Source organism: Gopherus evgoodei, chromosome 1 (assembly GCF_007399415.2).
Source record: "Gopherus evgoodei ecotype Sinaloan lineage chromosome 1, rGopEvg1_v1.p, whole genome shotgun sequence".
NCBI lineage: Eukaryota > Metazoa > Chordata > Testudines > Testudinidae > Gopherus > Gopherus evgoodei.
The window spans coordinates 179782023-179808836 of NC_044322.1; the positions used below are offsets into that span (position 1 = coordinate 179782023).

The window sequence follows — 26814 nt, forward strand, 5'->3', positions numbered from 1 at the left end:
GAAAGGGGAAATTTTGCTTTGCCAACAGTGAAAAGATTGTATGTGCATCCATCCATGAATACAGCCATGCAAGTGAGGGAAAAGCTCCTTAAACACTCCTCACTAACTGTCCATCTGTGTAAGGACCAGGAAAAATCTGATCCAAAATGAAATACATTGGAATTACCATACTGAATCAGATCAGTGGTCCATTTAGTCTCATATCCTGTCCCTCACCAAGGCCAATACTAGATGTTTCAGAAGAATTTTCATGGTGGACATTTATGGAATCACCTGCATGCAGGAATTCTTTCTAACCCTTTAGGCTTAAGTCCTGAAGCATGAGGGTTTATATCCCTCATACATGTTTATCTTATCTTATGTAACTGCAGATATTATTATTATATAAAAATAAATGTAAAATCATTTTTGAATCTAACTGAACCTTTTTCCTCAATATCTTCTGGCAGCAAGTTCCACATTTTAATCACATACTGTGCATTAAAAATGTATTTCCTTTTATTAGTTTTATATTTGAGTTTCATTTTCATTATTCAGTTGTTTTTGTATTATAAGAAAGAATAAACAGGAGTGCCACATTTATTTCTGTGTAGTTAAATTAATTCTTCATACAAAAGAAACAGATGATACATACAATCTTATTTTCCCTTGTAACTAATACATTCAGTGCTTGTCCACTGATTAAATAGTGCAGGGTGCAATAGAATGGCGTAACTAGCATGCTTCCTGCTGGAAACCAGTCGTCCTTGATTTCTGTGATTTGCGTTACGTGCATCTGCATGGGAAGAGGAAGTGAGTTTCTAGAGATTAGTCCCACTTCAGGGGCCCTGGGCCCACTCCACAAATATGCTGTAACCTTTGATCCACTCTATGAGCCAAATAACGGATGTTTAACATTTTCCTTAGTTTGATGCAATATCCTAGGGGGCATTTAACATCCAGGTTACATCAGCATGTCACGCTACGTTGACATTGTAATGCAATGCTGTAAAGAACCAGCTTCCTTTGGAAATCATCGTTGTTCCATTTAGCTATTACATCTGCTTTAAATGAAGTGGTGACTGAAGCATGGGTCATACTTTCTAATCTTTGCAAACTCTATATGCTATGCTTTGAGTGGTAGCATTTAATAATATAACCTCTAAGATCCAGTACTCAGGCTTTAGATGAATTTGTGAGGGAAATGGGCCTATGTTAATTTTGTAATGAGACGTAAGCAGCCAACTCAGGGAATGTGATAGCTGGTCATCCACACTCCCATCTGGAAGGTTGGCTCTGGAAAGTCCTGACCTTGGTTCTAGCTGCAGAAGGCCAGTAGAGTGCAGGGTCTGGGAAAGCTCTTTGCAGGACATAGCAGTTGCAGTTAACGTTTCCCTTCCTGCTTCTATGGGCTTCCCGAGTATGTAGAAGAGACAGCCTTTTTGAATTAGGCCTCAGATGATTTTGTATTTTCCTACTGAACTTCTAAAATTAACAAAGATAACTTAAAAAACATGAAAGGTGAAAAACTTTGGGATAGATTCTGGCCCCAGCTCTGGTGAGGCAAAGCAGCCAGAAAGTCTCTTATCTGGCTATCTAGGATTTCCCCTTGATAAGTCTCAGAGGGATGTTGTGCCAGATTCACTACTGTTGTAATTCTGCAGAGATCAGGGATGAATTTAGCCAGTGTCCTTTTCTGGAGGGCCAACATTGGGGAAATTGAGGCATAGAAAGGGTAAGTGACATGTTGATGGTCACAGGGTGAGTAAGTTGTGGAGCTGAGAATTGAATCCTGAATTCCTGATTCCCAGCCCCTTGGTATAACCATGAAAAGTGCTTCCTCCCTTGTAGTGGTTGGTAGTGAAAGAAGCTTTCTTAAACTGCAAGTAAACTGTAATAATTTTTTTAGAATCATTGTGGACAGGCAAAGTAAATGTGCACAAGATATTGCATGTCAGCTATGCATATAAAATCTCTTTCACTGCATCTAACCACTGATCTTTATTGCTGAAGAATGAAGAAGGAAAAGAAGTCTGCTACTCGCATAGTGACCCTGGGGATGAAACACACACAGAGAAGGTCTGCTTAAAAGCCAGTGACTCCATGGACAGTCTCTATAGTTTGAATAGTGGCCAGAGCTCTTCTAGTAAGTACAAAAAATCATAGTCCTGTTCAGTCTCTTTCTTTATTATTTATTATTGAATATGCCTTGAGTTGTTGGCACTGGGGAACAGAAATTTGATAACACAAGGGTTTTTATTCTAGCAGACAAAGCTATAACAAGATCCAATGGCTGGATGTTAAAGCTAGAGAAATTCAGATTGGAAGTAATGTGCAGTTTTTTTAACCTTGAGGTTAATTAGCCATTGGAACAATTTGCCAAGGATTTTTCTGGATTCTTCACGGGCAATTTTTAAATCAGGATATTTTTCTGAAAGATCTGTTCTAGCTCAAACAGGAGTTAATTCAGGGAAGTCATACAGCCTGTGTTATTCAGGAGGTCAGAGGTATGTTAGTACAGTAGTTCCTTTTGGCTTTACCATCTGTGTCAGACTTTGCCCATTTTAATAATTAGAAGAACCAAAATTTAACCCCACAATAATTAAACTTGAGCTTTTCAACAAGCCTGACATCCTGCCTATTGATACAACAACCTTAAATGTCAGAGCTGGCCCTAAGCCTGTCGCTGCCATGGCCCTATCACCTGTGGAGTGGTGATTGCAGGGTCACCCGCATACAAGCCTTCTCTTAGGGTGGCTGGGAACCCACTTCCCCCAGTTTGCAGATGGGTTGGCCAAAAGGGGGTACCCAGCCTGACTCTGCTGCTCCGGAGGAGGTGGGAGAACCCAGGCAACATAAAAGCAGCAGAGGACCAAAGTCTGCCTCCTTCCCAAACCACCAAAAATCTGCTATTCCTCCCACCAGGTAGCATATGCTGGAGGTTTGTGGAGGCATGTGACTCTCCAAGGGGCAGTAGAGTTCCTGTCTGGCAGCCTCTTGCAGGAGGCTATCTGCTGCCATGCTATAGGCAAACTGCTCCTCAAAAGCTCCGGACTGTACATGATGATGTTGCATTGGTGTCACCGTATATATAATATGATCTGCATGGGTTCTGTCAGCACAGGCCATTTGTACTTAGTGGTTAGTCTGGCCCTGAGTTGTAGCTGTGCACTTGAACAACCACATCAAGTCAAATGATTTTTATGGTCATTATCTCTGATGTGATTTGTACAAACTATATGGGAGTTTACTTCCAACACACTGCTGCTCTTATCTAAAAATATACTTGGATGGGATTTTGCAGAGCTTGCTTCAATTTGCCTTACTTACTCTACTGATGTTTTATTATGCAACTTGGATAAAATGACAGGTAGAAATGTAGATAAGATTAAAATTTCCCTCTGTAATGTAGGTGTGTTGAGGTCCTAGTTTATAATATAATGAAATAAAGTAGTTTCTGCAGTATTTGTTTCAGTTTCTCTGAATAAACAGGACAAGTTCAGCAGCTATAATTCCCTACACTGCAGTTTTAAAATACACATTATTAATCTGCAAAGGTAATATTCCAACAAGCTCATAAGTAAAATGAGCAGTCCATTAGCACCAGCCTCATAAAGGATTATTGAACAGAATAAATTAAAGGTCTCTAATGTATTTTGTTTAGCCTTTCATAGTATGTTTGATTATTGAATATATTTTTCTTCGAATGTGTGAAAACTGTCTGAGTACAGTCTTTTTTAATTCTGTGCTTTGCATATTAGCCTCTTCATTTCTATTGAATATCTAGTAGTTCAAGGAAGGGTATTTAAATCTTCATTCTCATCTCCATTAGGTGGAGTGACTAGCTGTTCCGATGGAACCAGCAACAGGGACAGCTTTAGACTTGATGATGAAGTCCCTTACACTGGACCATTCTGTGGACGAGCGAAAGTACACACCGACTTCACACCGAGTCCTTATGATACCGACTCTCTCAAAATTAAGGTGAGACCATCATCAAAATTGCTTTGTGCAGTAGAGATATCTGAGACATTTGTTAGATAAGGAGTCTATTCATTTATTTCTGACTTTTAAGGATATATGTCACTTTAAAACAGACATGGTCATTCTAGCAATACCTTTGTACAGAGCTAGTTCATACAGAGTTGTCAGACTTACTATTGCAGGGACTCTGAGTCATGGGACTCCACCCTATCACAGTGTTTTTGAGTTTGCCCTCTCATCCAGGGTTTGTTTTTTTTTGTTTCAAATCAGCTATTTGGTGATCAAATGGCATAACGATGAGGTCATGTACATTTTTCAATATTAAAGCAGCTTGCTTTAAAGTTGTGAGCTGCCTGCTGCTTGGGGCTCAAAACTTGTGAGTACAGTCCATAAAATATCAGCACCGTTCAATCAAAACACAAACCTTAGCTCTGAGTTGGCTTTGAACCCCAGGCTGAACGTAATCTGGATTCAGATCCATATCCCTCTCCCAATATATAGAAATTAGACCTCTCCAAAAGCATAGCGTTTTCACTTCATGGGGCTGGGGGCAAATATTTCCTTAGCTTTCATTTCATGTAGTTTCCTACCTCTGAGTTTAGTGATCAAACAAACTCGAAACTTGGTGAAACCCTGAACTTTGCATGATTGCAAAGCAAAACTATAATTTGGCTGAAATTTACTCAGAATGTTTGCAGAATTTATAACACACATTGTAATAAACTGGGTCTCAATTTCAAGTTTGGAACAAAATCTCCAAACCCAAAATGGGTTTGAAGATTTGCTGCATATGCTTTGCACACCACTATTTGAAATACTGTGGTAAATTCTTATTTTAAGGCAGAAATCTAGATTGTGATTAACAAACTGCCCAGAATAAAGGAGTTTGCTGCTGGGACAGTGCATAGTTGAGCTGTCCCAGGAACAAACTGGGAAGGGAATTGTCTTCACTGAAGAGTTAGCTTGGGTGATCAGCACCTGAGTAAGCCTTGCTCAGGTGTGAGAGCCCTGACTGCAAAGGTCTATTTTTGTTACCATGCCCTCACTGTTTCTCACTTGCTTGTTGTCATCTGGAGCATATCCCATGGATTTTTTGTGCCAAGATGTTCTACGATTCTTTTTTATCAGTTGTTGGGGAACTTGTCTACCCTTTGGGGGAACTATGGGAAAGGCATTGGAGGCCTATCAGCACTTGAGTGGTTTAGCCTGAATCCTCACCGCAAAGTGGGTGGGTTCCAGCTCAAGTTAAAGCAGAGCCTGGGTTCTAACCTCCACATCAAGCTATGTAAGTTAGTCTGGCTTAAAGCATCTCCAAATCAAGTCAGAGTTTTTTCTGTGTGTATGGTTTGGGGGCAGGGTAGGAAGCTGGGCTAAACCTTGGATAAGAGTCCAAGTTAACTATGTCGTGGAGATATACCCTATGAATGCCACCTTGCTCCTTGCCAAGACTCCACCTATTCCCTGTCCCTTCCTGCCCACTGCTGGCCAATCTGCACGGGAAGGAAAATAGTAGCTGCACAGAGGCTTCTTTCCATCTCACATGTAAATTGTATTGCCCGCACAAACAAGAAAGGGGTCTACTTTCTGTCCCTTACTCCTCTGCAGGGGGTTGTGGGGCCAGGGTCAATCTTGCCACTCATTACTCTGCAATTGTTTTCTGGAATTTTGTAAATCAAAAAGTATTCCCTAGTTGCGGAAGGAGAGTTTCTTCACTTTAGTTAATACTGCTGAGCACTAACGTTGCTTCTGCTCGATGTCATCTGTGTAGTGCATCTGTTCTTGCTCCACTGAGGTAACAGGGTACATATCACAAATCATCTGCCTCAGATTTGGTGTGCTTTTTTTCTCTCTCTAGAAAGGAGACATTATAGACATCATCTGCAAAACCCCCATGGGTATGTGGACAGGCATGCTGAATAACAAGGTGGGGAACTTCAAATTCATTTACGTCGATATTATTTTGGAAGCGGAAGCTACACCTAGGAAGATAAAGATGCACAGAGGGAGCAAAAGGGCTAAACCTAAAACTCTGCAGGAACTTTTGGAACGGGTCCATCTTCAGGTCAGCAAACACATTTCCAGTTTTGTTTCTGTGCATTTGCTCTTATTTTTACATCAAAGCCAGGGCCAAAATAGCAGGCTCCAGCAGCTCAGGAAATATCTTATCAGTAGCCCAGAAGATGCTACTTCCTTCCATTACCTAACCAGTGGGTATACGGGTGTGAGGGTGATTGTTGGCAAAACGAGGCATGAGAGTGCATTAATCCTTCATTTAATATGCCTTTTTCTTAGTTTGTAAGGTCCTTGGGGAAGAGGTAGTCTTTTTTTAGTATAGGTGTGTAGTGTGCCTAGCTCTAAGGGCCCCAATTTCTGATTGGGTCTCTAGGTATTGCTGCAATACAAATGATAAGTAAAAATAAAAACAACAATGTTATGGCACTGGTATTTGTGTTGGAATGAATCATTTCTCTCTACAGGAATACGCACATGCACACGCACACACACACGGTTCTACATGGTTCTCTGCATGCTCCGTCTGGCTAGCACCAATGTAAACAAAAGACCCAGCCTGCTTATGGAGCTGGACTCAAATTGTTTTCTGGATACAGAAGATTTGAATGCTTCTTCTTAGGCTGTTTTATCAATGGAATAATTATTGTGACACAGACATAAAATAATAATAATTACAGTATTATGACATTGGAATTTCAAAGCAGTTTGCAAACCCTAATTAATCTTCAAAACTTCCTACTGCATGTTAGTGTTGTAAATATTATTGGGTCAAATGTATCCCTCATGTGACTCGAATTTGGCCACTGATCTTCGTTTTACAGATCAGGAACTTGAGATGCAGAGAGGTTGTGAATGGCCCAATGTCACAGCCTGAGATAGCAGTGAGTCGAGACTAGAACACAGAAGCTCCTGGTTCCAGCTCTAGACTTAGTTTACTCTTCTAAAAGGAGAGGAAAAATATGTTCAGAAAGTATGTTATGTTAAAATTAGAAAGGGGACCCAAGCTACAAAGGTCAGATCCAGATCCAAACATTTACAAAGTTTAGGGTGAATGAATCTGGAATTTTGGTTTGTCCTGGTTTGGTTCAGTACTCTGCACTGAAATTTGGGAGTATTGGGATGAAGGGGCTTGGTTCAAGTCCATCTAAATGGAAACTCTCTCTTAGTGTCTTGAAAGATTATTTTTTCCCCTGACCTGTTAATGAATCATATTCTTGGTTCTGTGTCAGTGTTATCCCTCCATGCAATCCAACTTTAATTTAACAATAACTAATTGCGGGGGCGAATACAATAATGCACTTAATTTCATTCTGTGACCTTCGGAATGGCTTATCTTATGCAGTAGACACTAAGCAATGCTTGTTATGGGTATGTGCTGCAGTTTCCAGTGCTCCACTGACGAAAATAGAAAACCTGACTTTCCAACAGAAACACCACACAAAGTCTTCTATGAAACAATTCTCATGTTCCTCAAATTGATATGGGAGTGTTACAGACACTGGGCCAGATCCTCAGGTGCTATAAATCAGATTCAGTGGAAATATTCTGATTTACACCAGCTGAAGGTCTGGCCCTCTGGATAGCAATAGATTAAACAATGTTCCAGTTCAGCTAAATAAACCCAATCTGAATATAAAGTGTATCTGAGGTACACTGAGACACACTGCAGGATGTCTTATGTTATGGGCAGGACAAGGGAGGGAACAGTAACTTGACAGCTCTCTTTAAAACTAGCCCAGAGGCAATGTTGCTGATTGAGAGACTCGGTGCTCCAGGAGTCATGATGACTTTTCTCCCCAATTCCACCAGAAAAATGAAAGCGAAATTGTGGTTATGTCTCTAACTGAACCTGCTGATTGTTTCCTAAAGGAATTGTTTGCTTTTCCTTTTGTAGGAATACTCATCAACCCTCTTGCTAAATGGCTATGAGACTTTGGAGGATTTAAAGGAGCTACAGGACAGCCATTTGATTGAACTAAATATTACAAACCCAGAAGACAGGGCAAGGTTACTCTCTGCAGTTGAGAATCTACAGGACTATGAAAGTAAGTGTATAAACTTACATTCAAGGTTATGTTCTAATTTTAATTGGAGACATAAACACATTTAAAATAATGGTAACTTCTGCCAAAGTCGACAGATTAGGCCTTTTCCTCAAATAGGAAAAATTCCTGAAAAATTATCTCAGATACTATTATTGCCCCTCTCCCAGAAATATATGAATGCCTGGCAATCTTTATCCTCAACAGCTCTGTGAGGTAGGGCATGGTTATCATGTCCATTTTACAGATGGGAACTGAGGCACAGAGAGGCTAAGTGATGCCTGTGATAGATCAGGAAATTGAAATTAGATCTCCCATATCCCAGGCTTACTTCCTAGAAGTACATTAAAACATTTTTTTCTTTGGAAATGATTTCCTGCAGAGGAAGATCTTCAACATTCTCTCTTCCTATTCACTGTTCCTTCCCTTTAGCCCCTGGTGAGAGCCATGAAATTTACTGGTGTTTATAGTACAGATCAGCAAACAGTGTGGTTTGGATAAAACAGTAGCTAATCTGTAGTCTCAGCTCTAAATGAACCTGAACTGGATCTTGTTTGAGGTTCAAGAAGTTATTAGCTTTGTGTTTTTTGTTTTCCCTTTTATGCTTATTTGCACTTGCTGCTTTCACTGAACTTGGAAGTTCCAAGACTCTGAGACATGCTATTGTGATATTTTCAGCCTGATTTCTAACCCAAAATAGTTCAGATAAGTTCCTACAAATTTCAGCTAAACAGCTACATATTTGAATACTCATCCAGACCAAACCTTAGAAGTTTGCTCCGCATTAATGTAGAGTCATGCCCTTCCTGAGCAACCACTTTGCCAGATATCCACTCTAAATTGAGGATCCTGTGATAGAAATAAAAATTGGACTGGGGAATGCAGTGCCTCCTAGAAATATTTTAAAGATTTCTTAAGGGCTTAGGTCTACAGCTCATCAAGAGTAATAGCTCATCTGCAACCCCCCCAGTCTGGCTGTTAACTGAGGTGGGGTGGATTTCTCTCTATCACTCAGTCACTCTTACACATCTGGCCACTTCCAACACATAAAACTCAATTATTCAGAACTTCACTCCAAGTGGGATCCTCCATCTCATATGCACACTCTGCCTCTCTGAGTTTCTAAGAACCCCCATGGCTGTCTCAGCCCCCCTCAGCTTTCTGTCTGGGTCTCTCAGGGCCCCTCACTCCCAGACCATCTCTGGATCTCTCTGAATCCCTCTTTGTCCCTTACTGTCTCTCCTCCTCCAAGATGGAAAGAAAAGAGACTTCATGAGAACTGTCAGGAGAGGTAGATCAAATGGCCTCCTCTGCCCTCACTATTCCCTGTGAACTGGGTGACGGATGCACATCAGGAACAGTCCTTCTTTCTATCCTGTAGCCTTTGTCAGCTGATGGAGGGGAGAGTGGGAAAGGAGTATAACCGATACGATTGAAGTGAGGATGAGGAGGGGTGAGCTTGGAAGGAAAGGAGAAAGAACTACTTCTATTGTTTACCCTGCAGTTTGGGTGGAGGTAGCCTCCTGTCCCCTCCCCCTTGACCTGCCCTTGGATTATGCATATCAGTACATATCTAGGTTGCTAACTGATCATGCTGCACATTCTGTATATTTTATCCTACACATTTTACATCAACAATTAACAAACAGAACAGGAATAGAAAATGCTAAGGTTATATTTTTACAAAGGTTTTTTATTGGTGCAAAGTTTGAGTAATTTTAACAGGTTTCTGTAGTCATGAAATACTGTTCCGTATGGTGTAGTTATGGTTTACTGTTTTTAATACTCAAATGATAGCAAGCATTGCAGGCAGCATTAAGCATCTAAACTCTGTAATTGGCAGACATCAGTTAGTGTCTTTCTCAAGCTACTTTTAATCACTTGATGTTCTTCATGTTCCCATGCCAGCAAAAGTGCAAGGATCAGGGAAGAGTGTCCTTAAGCTGATGCAGCCTTTTCATATTCTTTACGTTAAACCTTGACTAATTAATCCTTACCATCCATGAGTAGTCCCTTACCTTTGCCAGCATGGGTTTATGCCATTGTTCTTCAGGCAGAATAGTATACTCAAGGATATTTGTGCTGTAGTTTGACAACTGAAATACTTTTAATTGTTCTGTAAATAATATGTCTTGTAATGTGCTCCTTGTTTCAAGGCTACTGATAATGTGTTGGAGTCTTAGATCCATGAATGAGATGAATAATTGCTTCACATCAGCTGTGAATACATGAGTATTTCAGTTGAGTCAAACGCAGTATAGTGAATGGGCCTCAATTTAACATTTAAGCATGTGCTTAATTATAAGCTTTTATAAAGTCCCGAGATGTCAATAGGACTTATGTATGCTTAACTTTAAGCACACATTCAAGGAAAATGTTCTCCTGAATCAGGAGCACAGTAATGAAACTCACCTTAACTGATTGCCATAGCACAGTAGTATGTGTCAGCGGACTAATGAGGAGAGAAGTAATGTGCAAGGTTTGACATGACAGTCTAAAGTACAAAGATGTTAAAAACTAAAATTGATATAGCTGCATCGAGGAATATAAATAAGTCATTTGGTCAAGTAGTTACAACAAAAAGAGGGAAGCCAAGATGATCTTGGGGTTAAGTCCAACCTGAGCATCTGTCTCAATGTGTGACCTTGGCCACCTCATTTGACGTCCAACTAGAAAATAGGGTTGCAAAAGCTGGACACCATTGTTATAACTGAACTATATATATATCGGTATATGTGGTCATGAGCTGAAATCCTAGCCCCATTGATAGTCAATAGGAATTTTTCTAACACATACATGTAATTGTTTTCCTGAATCAGGGTTTTAGATTATAAACTCTTTTCTGAAGGGATGTATCCTTTCACTAGTTCTGTAAAGTTCCATGCACATCTACAGACCCCCCAAAATAGTGGTAGTAATAATAATTTCCAAAAGCTAACAAGTAGAAAAACTACATATGCATCACACATTCATTGTCAAAGCCCTAAAGCCTAATATTTCTTCAATACTCTTAGTCTAATCTTATAGTTTAAAATAGTATTAAAACATTGATTTTCGAACTATGTGGTGCAATGAGGTTATTGGGAGGCACAAGGTGGGGTGCAGGGCTGGGGCCAGCTGGGTGTCCGAACCAGGGCAGGGCAGCAGTGTATAGGATGCACAGGGAGTTCCCACTGGTCAGGGAGAGGAGTAAGGGAAAGAGCAGCACCATCCTGTTCTGGTAGGATCCTACTGTTCTCCCCCTTCTCCACTTCCCGACTGCTGAGAACTCCTGTGAGCTCTCTCTGCTGCCGCAGCCCAGATAACTGACTAGCCGCAGCCCTGTATATTTTAAACCCTCCAGGACCTGCAGGAGTGAGAGGCTCTGGACGGGGGGCAGAGAGGGTAAGGATCCTGGTTTGCTCCCTGTGGAGCTGCCATGGGCTCATGTGGGAAGAGAGCCAGCTGGATCTTGCCACCAACCCAATGTCTGTCCCAGAGGGATGAGAGATGGGGCAGGGTGGGTGTAGCACTTATCTGATTTCCATAGAGAAGGAGGGTACAGCAAAAAGAAAAAGTTGGGAAAGTCTGTTTTGGAACACGTGTCAAAATTCTGCATACTTGGACTCTTCTAACCTTATCTTAGACAACTCTGAATGAAAGCTATGTATCTGAAATAAAACTGATTTACTGTAGGAAAAATAACAAGCCTTCCATTTGTTGATCACATAGTGAGGTCTGATGAATCTGCAACACTTAACAATAGTTGATCTTTATCTATTCCTTTTCCTGTGCAGTGTATCTTTCACTCACATCCAGGTTAACCCTACAAACTTACCTTTAATGATAAAGAGCTTGACAGTATCCAGGAAGTTAAGAACAAGTAGGTGTAAAAGTCAAAAGTTAAAAATAAGTATAGCTTTTATTTGTGAAGCAGGAGAACTTGATATTTACATTGAATCCATATATATTAGAATGCTCAATACTCTGCTCAGGCAGCTTTTGTATTTACTGCATGATAGTCAGAGCAGGCTAAACATTTTCTGTCAATTTTTTTCAGACAAATTGGCCTGCTTTCCCTGAAGAAAATATTTGTTTTGTTTGAAATTTTCTGTTTTTTCCAAAGAAAAACAGATTTTTTTTTCAGACAACAAACACTGGAACATTTTCTAAATGTTTCCCCAGAAAATACCATCTTTTGACCAGCAATAATATAGTTGTGACACTGTGAAGTTCAGTGCTGCAGCACTTCAGAGTCCCATTCTGTCTCTGTAGTAATTTAGTTTAGCTTATTTGTCTCTGATTGATTTTGCATAAAAAAGTGTGTGCAAATACTCTGCTTTCTAGAAAGCTGCAGAGTTTACCCAAGACTACCATATATTCACAGCACACGATAATTCAAAAGCCAGAGGGAAAATGCATACATAGTCCTCTTACAGAAGTTTCAGCTCCTGCCATTTTTGGTCCAAATGTGATCTGTCATTGTGACAACATGATGGGAAGACGCAAATGCAAAAAAACTCCACGACAGATCCAGTTGTGCGCAAGAAGTTATACTATTCAGATGAATATAGTTAAAAAGTCACCTTTTAATGAAAAGGAAACAAATAGGATGACCAAAAAAAATGGAATTAAAAAAAATTCCAGCAATAACTGTCTCTTCCTGCTCACTTTAAAGAAAGGAAAAAAAGAAAAAGACAAAGCTTCTTCCTTGACCCTAATGATGTAAACAGGATTAACACTTTTTTAGGTCACTGCTTGACGGGACAGAGAGATGATTCTACAGAAGCTGATAAAAGCATTTGCAAGTGGTATTGTAACTGATCATGGGATTACATCTGAGGAATAGGAAGACCTGAGTTCAGCATCTAAGGAAGGGTTCATACAATAACTTGCTGAATTCTGTAAGCACACAGTGACCAAGCACACTTGTTTTTTTGCTGGCATTGGCTGAAATGTAGCATGAGCTAATAGAAAAGCTATGTATCCTCTATTATTGTGATTAACTAATAATAATAATTAATAATCCAGGGATAACTCCATTTAAGTTACTGGAGTTACTCCAGAAATTAACTTGGCCCGATATGTCACCAAAAATTTTCCCTACAAAAAGAGGTGAAATTTCATATGACAAACCATTCTCTGTAAGGTGGGGAGACGATAAAAATAGTTACAGACAATGCCAAATCTGACCAAAGTGTACCTTTTTAACAGTGAGAGTAGTTAACCATTAACTTACATAGGGAAATGGTGGATTCTCCATCACTTGAAGTCTTTATCTTTTTAGAAAGCTATCCATTCTTAATTTAATCTGTACCTCAAAAGAGGTTATGGTCTTGATGCAGATGTGTTATACAGGAGTTTCAAGGTAGATGATTACAATTCGAGCTGGTTGGAAATACTTTGATGGTATCATATTGTGATAGACTACACAATTCTTTGGAAACTGAAATGCTTTGTGAAATCAGGTTGATTTTGCCAGAATTTTGGTTAGGAGGAAAAAGAAAAAAGTCCGAACAATGCCAAAATGTCCAGTTTTTACAGTTTTTTTTAATGAAATATTGTGATTGTTTGAAATGACTATCTATGAATCTTCCTTGCATGCCTGCTTTTTCCAGCAATGCACCCTGTAAATACAATCTTGGACCCACCCTCCTGGTAGATATATGCTATATAAGACCATTCTGTAAATGCACATAATCTACTCTACCTCCAATACACAGGATTCATGTTCACTATAAAGCTGTCATCATTAACAAATATAGTATTAACTGAGAACAAAACTGATCATTACAGATACAAATTTCACAATAACTCTCTCATGACTATTCCTCTTTCCCCTTTTACTCTCCTGATGGCTTTGTTTGCCTGGTATGTAAATATGCTTTTCTTTGTCTTTGGTCACATCTTACCTAATTTACATCGAAGACACAGTCAAGTAGGTAGAACCACATTCCTTGCGTATCACAGTTCTGCCTGACACGCATGTTTAGAACACAATTCTAGCACATATTGATAACCTTTTGTACACACCCCATACATATGCCATGCAATGATTTTCAAGACCAGCATGTTACCAGGTCATATATGATACCTTATGTGTCAGCTTTTAGATACAAAGTGCCAACAGTGTGTTAGGTGTAGTATGTCAGGCCTGATATGTGTTGCTGATAGAGTAGTGAACCACTGGTGACCCTCTGTGTCAAATATATACCAAATTCATGATATTTTGGTATGTTCTGTGAGATGCCAGGTTGTAGTTGGTTGAGAGATCAGTTTATGTTCTTCCTGTTGAGGCAGTATGTCTTTTTTTTACATTCACTGGTGGATTATTCATTATAGTGCAAGTGCTAAATAAGGACAAATGTTTTGAAAGAAAAATTTGCTTCTATTTAATTTGGGGAGATTTTCAATGGCATGGATGGGAGTTGGATGAGTAACTGCCCTTTGTGCCTTTGAAAATCTCATCCTTTATTTAGGTATGGCCAGATTTTCAGAAATGCTCAACACCAGCAGCTCTCACTGAAAAGCTAAGATCTAGATTTTTAAAGGTATTTAGTCCTTGCTGCACTCAGCATTGCAAAGCCTAAGTCTCATTTTCAAAAGGGATTTTGAATTTCAATGAGTTAGACTCAGTGCCTAATTCTCATTAAAATCCAAAGTGCCTAAATCCCTTTTGAAAATGAGACTTAAGTGCCTAACCCAGTTAGGCTTAGCAATGCTGAGCACAGCAACACCTTAACACCTTTAAAAATCTGATCCTTATTGCTTTTGAAAAGCTGGCCACTTTGTTTTGGTACTGAAATGAGAACTGAGCTCTTTGGCAAATCTGATAAGGTTATAACATGGCCCTCTTTGTGGATGCTTTTGAAAATCTTGCAATTGTATGGCATGGTTAATGTACCCAGTACTGTAAATAAATACACTAAGGCTTTGTCTACATTGGTAAGTGAACAACAAAACTTTTGTCATTCAGAGGTGTTAAAAAAACACACACACCCCAAAAGACAAAAGTTCTGTCTAGGAAAAGCACTGGTGTGGACAGTACATTGTCAGCAGGAGTGCTCTCCTGCCAGCAAAGCTACCACTTCTCTGAGTGTGGAAATTTTGTTGGCAGGAGACCTCTCTCCTGCTGACAAACAGCAGCTGCACTATGCACCTCTTAGCCACACGGCTGTAGTGGCACAGCTGTGTGCTAAAAGCTGTGTAGTGTAGACATAGCCTAAATCCCTGCCCTGTGGGGTTTATAGCCTAAAGGTACAGCAGCTACAATGCATTACATGTAAATCACAGAAGGTTGAGGGCACATTGAAACTGGAATGTTATATGATACTGAATTGGTCTTCAAAAGGGTTTTGAAAGTGAGGGAAGGGGAAGAGTCAGGCATATAGACACAGTGTTACAATGCATTTTGCACAAGCAGACCCTTGAACCAATACGCAGTCCTTTTGTCTTCTTTGGGGTTCAGGAATCCACCTGTGAGCAATGTATTGCAGGGTCATGTTCCTGTTGAGTGGGCTACAGTGGCTCTTGGCACCATGTAGTGAAAATTATCAGTCCTTTGATTTCTAAGGTTTCAATTTCTAACAGATATAAGGTACAGCTCTAATAGAGCTGCAGTTTGCTAATTCAGTTTGTGCACTGCTCCAAGAACAATCTTTTAATCATCTAAGTGTTGCTCGGGGGCAGTTCATAACACTTTCCTTTTCATTTTTTACAGTTGAACAAGAACATGAAAATGAGCAACAGCCCCTGACCTTAAGCCCCGATCCCAGCTTTAACAAGTCAGGGTTAAATGACTGTCCAAGAGACTCTGGCTGTTACATCTTATCGGAAAATTCAGATAATGGCAAAGAAGAGCTAGATCCAGAAAACCTATCTGACATGCTACAGACGATCACTATCACTGAGACCAACTGATATACGTGCTTTTCTGCAGCTTTGCAGACAGGACTATCAGACAGATTAAGCTAACTTGCTAGTATGGCAGCCCAGTAATGGATTGCAAATATTCTCAACATTGACAGCACTCTTAGCGTTTCCAGCTGAAGGACAATATTTTTGATTTATTCAATATATGGACGTTGCGTACCCGAATCTTGGTTTGACAAAAATAATGTCCCATGCTTTCCTTGTTTGTTAATTCTTGAACAGTTGACTGAAGGGAAAATAAATAACTGCAGTATACAGGGTGACCAGAAGTCCCATTTTTAAAGGACATTTTGGGGGACTTTTTCTTATATAGGCGCCTATTACCCCCCACCCCCTGTCCCGTTTTTTCAGTTTCTATCTGGTCACCCTAGCAAAAAATATCTATATCTATATCTATATATTTGTATATTAAATCATTTTCTATTAAAAGAATAGGGAGTTATTTTTAGGCATTGGCACATCGTTCTGGATATGTTATCTTTTGAAATATTGTAAATAGTGTACATATTTATTTTAAAAGCTACATAGTAATTACTGTCCTTTTTTATCTTCTGATGAATGTTTCTCTGATCTTTGTACAAAACATCCTTTTCACCAGTACACCAGCATAATAAAAAGGTGATTCGGTTGATATTCTACAGTACTATGAAAAATACTTGGTCTGACTCACATTTACATTAAAGCTGCTTTACACCACTCTGCTGTATAAATTGGCCTTAAAATGGGCATAAATATAATTTACAGTCACTTGAAGGTCTCTTTACATTACCATGTGGTGAAGTGGGGCCTTAGTGTAAATGAGAATCAGGCCCTCTGTCTTCAGTAGCCTTTAGGAGCAACCTGCAGTTTGAATTTCGTACACATTTATCTTTTCATTGCTATTTACAGTCTTTCTAAACATTGTGAAATGAAAGAGAGAACTATTAGCAACAAACTGATATCTGCAACTGAGCTTTCATTATCATTTTTGGTGAAACTCCTTCCTTGTGCACTTAGCGTGAAATTTGTCAATAGAAATACTTGTTTGTACGCAAAAGCCAATAGCTATTATCAGTGTCCTCCATACAATAACTAATCATCATTTCCCCATGTATTTTACACTGAAATATACCTTTTATTTGCTTTTCTCCTCTTCTTGAAGTACTTACTTTGACAATAAACAGAACTATGTGACTGAGACTCTTAAAAACTTTTTAATGTGGACACTAACATTTCAAAGACAGTACTTTTCTAATGGTAACATAATATACAAGACATCTACTGAGCATTTTTATCATGCATAATCTGTATCAAATTAATGTAGTGACTTCCCCTCTCACCTGTTAGTCACACATTTTCATAAATTATGTCTATGTTGAATAGTTTCCACTAGATTGCTGACATTTTTTTAAAATCACCCTTCAGAAGAGACCAAGCATGGAAAGTTTCTCAGAAAGAGAATTTCCATGAAAGTTATGAACAAGTGAAAATGAGGATTTATAATGAAAACTGTTTTGGCAGCCTTCTCTCTACCTGTCACTAAAAGCTATACTGCAAGGGGTGTGTTCATGTTGGCCTCAGAACCTTAAGGTGTGGTTCTACTCTGAAAAGTTACTTTGTGAACACAGCATTGTGGGATTCCATATTCTCCGTATGTTAATGACTTCCATATCAAACATGCTGTAGTTAGAAGAAGCAAGATGGGCTTAGGATGTGTTTGCTTGTTAACTTCCAGCCCTGCAGACTTGAGCTGGCATTTGTATGTCAAGCTAAGTAGATTCTCATATAGCTACTGAAAAAGGCTCTGCAATTAGAACTCACTTAACAAACCTTTGCTGATGCATGAGCCAAAACAGAATTTCTTTTAGGGCATCTCTACACATAAACTTGCACCAACTTCACTAAATCAGTTTCCTAATGCATTTCTAATGAGTTATTTCAATGAACATCTGTATGTGGACACATATGGTACCAACATGAGCTAAATCAATGGTAGCTACTTTTGTTCCAGAGAAGCATGTTCAGGTGACAGCCAGGTAAGACCTCTAGGATAGCCTATGCGTGAGTGATTAGAGTTCACAAAGGCAGGCATATAGAATGACACAAATGTACTGTGGGATATCTAACTGTATGGATTTATAGGAGAAGAAAGGACTTGTTTAATTAGTTACAGTGATAGAGTTACGTGTGGCTGTGTATTTAGCAAAATATTCACATGACCATTGTTTTACAGGAACCAATCCAGCACCAGATTCAGTTGACAGCAAGGGTAGTGGACAGTTATAATTGACAGACTGACTATTAATCACTTATTAAAAGCGTGGATTTGAACTGTGTGTTTAACTGTTTCCCAAACCAGTTAGAAACATGGTCAACTTCTGCTCAAATCGTTGTGTGTGCTGGAAAATGTGTCAAAGTAACTAAATTTATTTAAGCCATTTGCAACTTCCTGCGAAGGCTAAATGATTACATCTCACATTGAGAAATTTCCGCTCGCTCAAGCAATTCTGAGAAAAATGATGAGGAAATTGTACACCACAAAGCATAAAAAAATCAGCTTACAGGCAAGAGGCATGTACAGCCTTCTTTTTCCTCACAGCAGTTTTGTTAATTGCCCTGAGCATGGATTAAACCATTAGTCTCTACTCAAACAATGCACCCATTGGCTTCAATGTTATCTTGTATAAATAAGACCTAGGTAAAAAATGAGCTGCCCCAGTGGTAGCAATGATAAGAAATTTTAAGAAAAGACTCATGTCAACTTGAGGAGGTTCCAAAGGCTGCCAGGAATGTCGGGGAGGGGAGCATGATGTGGAGGCCCTCCCTTTCACTCCTTTGGGGGCAGTTTTATGCCCTATTTCATTTATGTACGCCCTGTAATTGAGGGAGTGTAGGATCCTTGGCCCTAGTCAGACAAAATGGGGAGCCCTACATTTCCCTTCATTGCAGGGTGTGTGGGAAGGAGCAAAACAAAGTAGAAAGAGTTGAAGAGGCCCTGGATTTCACAGCACAGAGGTCTGTGTTACTTTTAGCAGCATTGCCTTCTGCTCATCACTTTCCCCTGATCAAACGGGGAGAGAAATTTTTCACAGTCAGAACGGGGCTTCTACAGGAGCTGTGCTTCTTAGGTGAAAGTTCACCAGTGATCACCATAGAAGGAACCAATGTGTCACATAGAGGCCCTAAAAACCCACAGGGATTGGCCTGTGCGACCTTGGAATCTGCTCCCTGACTTTGTCTTTTGCCATAAATCTCTTGAAACTCATTGGACCTCTGCCAATGCCCGGTACCTTGCACAGTCAATTAGCCCTGTACAAAATGGGTGTTAAGCAGTGTAGGTGACAGCAGAATTCTGATCTAGGAGCATTTTATGCTGACTTTGCCCAGGTGCCTACAAAAGGTACAAGATAGAGAAGAATCAGACCTATGAAGTTTCTAAAGGGGTTTTCCCCTCTCAGTTTTTGTAATGTGGAAGAGACTAAAACACTGAGTATAGATGTGTAGCAATAAGCCACTATATGTGGAAGCAAATAAGCTATTAAAAAGAAAAAAATGTGAGGCTATTTTCATACCTACATGCAGGCTAAGTTATATGTGGCTTAAATCAGATTGTTTTTATGGGACCCGAAAGCCAAGTGTGTTCCAATGCAATGCCCAATTCTCATATGGGATATGTAGAGGAGCCCATTCATCTATATAAAAGTGTGCGCCTTCCCCTCTGTTGTCAGGCACAGAATCAAGGAAATGGGCAGAAATCACTCCATTTTCAGTTTTTAAAACAGGGTGGACATGCATTTTTGGCACATTGTGACCATGTGAATTATACTTGTTTTCAATTCATCTATTCCCTCTCTTTTTTTTTATGAGATGTAATATAAATGATTGGCTTTCAGTGATGTTCCAGCATGGGGCAAATAATCATAATCAGCCAGAAAAAGCAAGCTGAGGTTTGCTTTAGTAATGTGTATTCATTTTTTTTAAAAGTGTGTGTGTGTGTGTGTGTGTGTGTGTGTGTGTGTGTGTGTGTGTGTGTGTCCCAAACAGCTTGCTGTGGTTTTGTAGTCAGACTTGTGGACTGAAATATAAACAATATTTGTGTATTGTGCAGCTATAATTATTGACTTAATTGGACTTTGGAGCATGCCTTATGCCCATGGCTCACATAAGCACATTCTTTGGGTGCTGGGAAAACTCAGAAAGAGAGAGGGGTAGTCACTACACAGAGAAGATTCCAGGGCGTAGTGCTAGGACACCAGACTGAGAGCCAGAAGCTGGATTCTATTCACAACTCTGTCCTTGACTTGATTTGTGACTTTCAACAAACCAGTTAGGAACTAATTTTCAAAAACTCTCTCTACTCTTCTTGCTTTTGAGTGATCATTTTTAGATGCTGCTGGCCTGGTTTTCAAAAGTGCTGAGTATGTGCAGCTCCCACAGACTTCAGCTGCATTTGTGGGTTCTCAGCATAATCTCTGAAGATCAGGCACCCAAGCTTTTGAAAACATAAACACGGTACTCTTTAAGTACTATGTTCAACAGACCACTCTACTTCAACCATCTCTGCATTGTCTGCCATATCATCTGAGATCAGTCCCTTACTGGCTCCAAGCACCATCTTAAATGCAGAGAGCTTTTTAAATATCTTCTCCACTAACATTGTTCTTCACAGAATACATATGTAAATGGGAGGGCAACTCAAAGATACTCAAGAAGGGATGGGAAAATCGACTTTCTAGCAAAATGAAAAAAAGTCAAACCAAAGGACTCGCGTCCCTTCATGCAACTTTCTCCGACACACCACCTTACGATATCCTGAGTTGTCTTCCATCTCCAATGCTTCCCCTGCTTTGGAGGTTAATCACTATCATGTTTCCCAAAGCAGATAAATTTAGTAAAATGAACAATACCCTGCTACAGTAAATAACCACGTGGCTTGTTGTATTAATGAAAATTGAGTTTATTTTTTATTATTTTAGTATTAAATGTCAACAAGCTTTCTGAAGAAGCTAGACTATTAGTGTGACTGATGAAAGTGTTATCGTGCTTTAGCACTGCAAACATAGCTACAAGACATTTCACCAACTCCTTAGTATTATCTTTTGCCAAAATGGAACTCTACTGACTTTGCTCAATTGTAATTAACTAAAACATCTGATCTGTAATTTAAAAAAAGGTTTCTAGATTTTCTATTTCATGGCTTATACATGGAAAGCCATTGTGATTAGATCTGTGAATTAGCAAATGTCTTTCTCTTTGTTGCCTCCTTTCAGCTGATACCAAACTAGAGAGACTACTTTTTAATTCTCTAATGCAGCCCAGTTCTCTGGATTTTTTATTTCTGTGTTTGGTTCCATCTGTGTTTTCACAGACAAGCCCCATGCTATGTAATATTATTGAGAGTCACAAGATGGAATTATTACATTGTAGTCTTACAATTACACATAACTAGATATACAGGCAGTTAGATGTTAGGAGAATTGCTAAGGTTAGATGTGGTACATTTCTTTCCAGAAACTAATCATATCATCAGTAAAGTTGATCCTCTCTGTCTGAGTCTCTGACAGATATTATATTTTGGATGTAGAACTGCTGCCTACAGGATATAATCATGCAAGGAGACAAAAACCATTACATGGTGTCAAAAAACATTAGAAGGAGAATCTGCATTGGTGGTGGTAGTAGGGTGGTTACTGAGGAAGTAGGCTGAATGTCTATCAGTGGAAGGAACCTGTGCTTTTTGCATCCTGCCTTGTGAGTCAACCAGCTCACCTATGGGTTCGGTGTAGACTCAAGCCTAGATCCTCCAAGTTAGGTTGGTCTCTGCAGCACCATTATTTAATACCTTACACTGGAGAATTAATCTATTGATGAGGAATTGGCACAGAATTTAGATGATATTTGCCAAAAAAGCAAACAAATTTACAAGAGTTATGATTCAACAGTATAAAATTCTAGATATAACAGACTTACTGTACCTCACAATTTCAAAAGCAAGTACAGGGGGTTCATCTAATTAAAACCTGTTCAACTGAAAATCCTATTTATATGAAACCAATGTTTGCTCTACCTATAATATCAACAAACTTCACATCAGCAACTAGCAATAAACAGAAAGATGCACAATGAATATCAATCAATACAATTTGATTTCAAATAACTCGCATTGTATCTATATAGCTTTACTTCCATCCTGAGTATCCACTATAAAGATCAGTTAACCCCAATTTCTGCTAGCCAGCTTGTACTAAAACAAAAACAGCATAGAATCCTTTCCCCACCCCCCACCAGCATGTCAGCAATTCAGTCATTTGGTGACGAAGAAATCTTCAGTTATGGATCTTACCTAAAAGTTTTAGACTGAGGAGAGTCTAGAGAAAGAAGGTACTGGCTGAAATTGCTTAGGAATCTCTTGAAATACCACTGCATAAATCTTTTGAAAATGTTTCATTATTCAGCCTAGAATAATATGGATTCAGAACAAGAAAGGATAAAAGTCATCCTAGCAAAGCTTAAGCTACACACATTAGTCCAAGGCTATATTAGCATGTCTTTTGTAGTAGAAATCCTTATTGAAAATGGCCTAAATGTTTTAAACACTACAACAGGGTTTTGTCCATCCTACCCCTTTTTGGCTGCAAAATGTCAATATTTTAAAGTCTGTCAGGTGTTTACGTACCTGTTTAATTAGGAAGAAATTTTACCAGTGGTCTGGTGGCTATTGGAAGCACTCACATGGAATTATGCAACATCACTAAGTGAAAGTCTCATCAATGTTTTGGAAAGAATAGAAGCAAAGGCAGTTGGTTGACATTTAAAGTATTGGTCTTTGGGAGAACACGGTATGCCAAGAACTTTAAATGAAGATATTCGTAATTACAATAATCAAAGATGCATAAGAATCCAGGTCCCTTGTGCATAGGTGGAGAGTAGACCTATCTATTTCTACTGGTCATTTTAAAGAGTTCTATTAGTACCTGTCATAAACAGATAGTTAAGGGTTAATAGAACAGGAGTACTTCATGTCTCTTTTGCCTGTAAAGGGTTAACAAGTTCAGTGAGCCTGGCTGTCACCTGACCAGAGGACCAATCAGGGGACAGGATACTTTCAGATCTTGAGGGAGGGAAGTTTCGTGTGTGCTGTTAGAATTTGGTTGTTGTTCTCTCTGGGTTCTGAGAGTGACCAGATGTGCAACCAGGTTTCTCTCCAATCTCTTTGATACAGTCTCTTATATGTCCAGAATAGTGAGTACTAGGTAGATAAGGCGAGTTAGGCTTATGTTTGTTTTCTTTATTTACAAATGTGTGTTTGGCTGGAAGGAGTTCAAATTTGTATTTTGCTGAAAGGATTTTAATTTGTACTTGTATACTTAGGCTGGGAGGGTTTTCCCAGTGTCTATAGCTGAAAGACCCTGTAACATGTTCCATCTTAAATTTACAAAGATAATTTTTACTGTTTTTTTCTTTCTTTAATTAAAAGCTTTTCTTGTTTAAGAACCTGATTGTTTTTTTATTCTGGTGAGACCCCAGGGGATTGGGTCTGGATCAACCAGGGAATTGGTGAGGAGAAAGGAGGGAAGGGGGAGAGAGAGGTTAATTTATCTCTGTGTTAGGATTACTTTCTCTCTCAGGGAGAGTCTGGGAGGGGGAGAGAGAAGGAGGGGGGAAGGTGAATTTTCTTCTCTGTTTTAAGTTCAAGGCATTTGAATCACAGTGATCTTCCAGGGTAACCCAGGGAGGGGAAGCCTGGGAGAGGCAACGGTGAGGGAAAGGGTTTACTTTCCTTGTGTTAAGATCCAGAGGGTCTGGGTCTTGGGGTTCCCCGGGCAAGGTTTTTGGGGGACCAGTGTGTACCAGGCACTGGAATTCCTGGTCGGTGGCAGCGCTACAAGTACTAAGGTGGTAATTGAGCTTAGAGGAATTCATGCTGGTACCCCATCTTTTGGACGCTAAGGTTCAGAGTGGGGATTATACCATGACAGTACCCCTTACCTTGAACCTGATCTAATGTCCATTAAAATCAATAGAAAAACTCCTGTTTATTTAAATAGACATTGGATCAGGCCCGTAACCAACTATTGGTATGTGACAAACTGTTGTTCCAGAATTCTGAAAATAATGTGGAAAGTGAAGCTAGCAATATGAACCACTTTAATTAGCACAGCTTTCTTCTACTAATATGTTTCTTGTTCCCAAGTGTTTATGATCATGACACTACTCGGGCAATCCACATTGTTTTTCCCCTTCTCCAGACAGAACAGCTACTCAAAATGGGGTAACAGGGAACTCCCTACCTTCTCCATCTTCAGTGTTCTTCAGGAACTATGAGCCTCATGTAGTCAGTCAGCACTTTCCAGATTTTTAAAGGTATTTAGGTGTCCTAAATCCCTGGTGAGGCTTTCAAAAGTCTATTGATATCAATCCCACTAGATAATGATCTACATTTCTCAGTGCCTAAATACCTTTCAAAATCTGGCCCATGGTGCAATTTTCCTGATGCTGATATTATTTACCCCCACAGAAATATAATACTCAACCCTGAAAAAACCTAGGACAGACACTAAAAGTAGCCAAAAATATGTATTTATTTGGGGTGAAATTCACCCCTGTGCAGAGGCTCATCATGAGGCTTGTGCAACACTTGGGTTCTACTTCAAGCATGGGCACTGTGTGGTGCATTAGCCTCTGTGTTAGGCCTCACTGTTGCAGTAATTTTCATCCACTGGCAAATGGACCAGTAGCCAAGTACTAAATGATAATGCATGGCTATCATTGCTCCTTGAGGCTTCTTGATTCTTTGTTTAACCCTTCCAAAGCTTTAATTATCATTGCCCTGCTACTGAAAATCTGAAAATCCAATACTTCTTTCAATTTGTTAGGGGAGATAAAGCAACAAAATAAAGAGCAGTTATGTTCACACTTCTGAGAAATAATCATTAGCTGACCAAGTGGCATACACAGTTGAAAACCAGCTATACAGGATGAGTTGATGTAATTTTCTCTCTTATCGTAGTGTTTTTGTTTGTAGTTTTTCTGAGAAGCAAAACAGTTTAAAATTGTTTCAGTTGCTAAAAGACTTCTTAAACCATGAAATCATGTTCCTGAACCTTGGAGTTATAGTTTCTGCATTATATAGTTGGAAATTAGATGCTTGGCTCCTACTAGCTGGAGATGAATGACTATTCTGTACACACTGTGCCGGAAATGTGCTGCTGCTAATCCATTTGTTTAATTTACAAAGGGGAAATCCAGCCTAAAAACTATTTATCTGAGATTTGCTGAGATGCTGTATTTCCTGAAACAGAAATATATTTAGTATGACTTCTTGCCCGCTGAAAAACTTCTCAATGAGACAGGTCTGTCAGCCCACAACAGATATTAGGGGGAGGAAGGTATGCCTAATAAATCATGCCTTTTAGTCTGATAAGGCTACAAGAAATATGCCATCTGAGTAAGCCAACTTGGTTTAAGGTAATACCTCCTACAAGGCAACTTGAACATCATCAGGGTCTTGTGAAACAACATTTTGATTAGCTAAGTGAAAATGAATCACGAGTGTTGCCATAGAGTTATGCTATGATTTTATTCAAAAAATGATCGATTAGTTGCAGAGTGATGAAGCATTAAACAGAAAAATCAATTCAAGACATTCTATTCTTACAAGATTCCTAGATCCTCCACTCAAGGTCTTACAGTTTCCACAAGACTCGTTAGACATAGATGTTAAATACAAGAATATGTTAATTGAGGGCTTTAAGTCAAGGGTGCAAGCTAGATCTGCTGTCACAGCAGGAACTTCTTCTCTGAGAACTGGCAGAGAAAGATCTTCTGCTCCCTCGAATGGCACAGCAGTATCATCATCCACCACTGGCACAGTAACCAGTTCAATTTTAAATCTGTCCTATCTACATCCGGTTGAAGTAATTCGGTTAATTGCAAACATCAGTCTTTGGAGAAATCTTTCATAGTGCTAGTTACATCCTTGGATGACTATCATAGCATTCAAGCAGTGCCGTGACACACTGGTGCCTGCTAGAACGGGATTAGGTGTTATGTGGCAAATAGACCACTTAAGAACTGAGGATCTATGAAGCCCACATCATGGGGCTTTTTAAATGTCATAAATCACCTACAAAAGATGTATTCTGTGCATGAATGGTTGCCAGAGCAGGAAGTGTTGCTATTGGGAGTAACTATCCAGATTATAAACAGACAATACAGAGAATATGACATGGATTTTTATTTTTTTTCCAAAATATTTTTCCATCTAAAAAATATTCCCTTAACTAGTAAAGGGCAAGGAGGAGTCAGACAAAATGTTAACTATGTCAACTGAGATTCAATTCCTCTAGCCCTCATGCTGTACAGAGTCCCACATAAATTCCTAAATTTTTACAGAAAAGGTTAACCTCCCACAATTTACTTACTCATGAAATATAAGGTGAACAAAGACACTGATGCAAATGATCTAGTATATTAAAAAATGTATTGAGCCAGGAAACATTCAAAGTTCTGTTATAAATTATTTTTTAAGGGTTGGGATGGTAGGTGTAATCCGTGTGCCAAATGACTATTAACAGGATTTTGGAGAAACTCTGTAGCTGTCAGGCTTGATCTCCAGAAGACAGAGGTGCTGTCCCTCCCGCTCAGTCTTTCTTTCTTTCTTTCTTAAGGATTTATAAAGTAACCTACCTAAGAGCTAGGGATCAGCTGAGTAGCAAGCTTGACATGACCTGCTACAAAGGTAATAATAATGCAATGGATCAAAATATATCTGGAAGGAGAATGGCAGGGCAAAAATTGTTCGACTTTATAATATATAAAGATGGTTTCTATGATTTTAATTGTTTTTTTCTCTGCTTGTTTTGAAAAGATATTTTTAATATAAATATGAAATATTAAGCCCTGG

The 26814-nt window shown here is 39.2% G+C and overlaps 1 protein-coding gene across 2 annotated transcripts in view; it reads left to right on the forward strand.

The window, feature by feature from the left end:
• The window catches only part of SAMSN1 (SAM domain, SH3 domain and nuclear localization signals 1), an 88748-nt gene extending 72493 nt beyond the window's left edge, over positions 1-16255 (forward strand). For both annotated transcript variants that reach the window (XM_030579976.1, XM_030579982.1), the window contains 5 exons: positions 1993-2125; positions 3812-3963; positions 5819-6025; positions 7871-8021; positions 15718-16255. In XM_030579976.1, the coding sequence (XP_030435836.1) occupies positions 1993-2125; positions 3812-3963; positions 5819-6025; positions 7871-8021; positions 15718-15917 (843 nt within the window). In that variant the 3' untranslated portion in view covers positions 15918-16255. The remainder of the gene's footprint in view (positions 1-1992; positions 2126-3811; positions 3964-5818; positions 6026-7870; positions 8022-15717) is intronic.
• The last annotated feature ends 10559 nt before the right edge of the window (positions 16256-26814 follow it).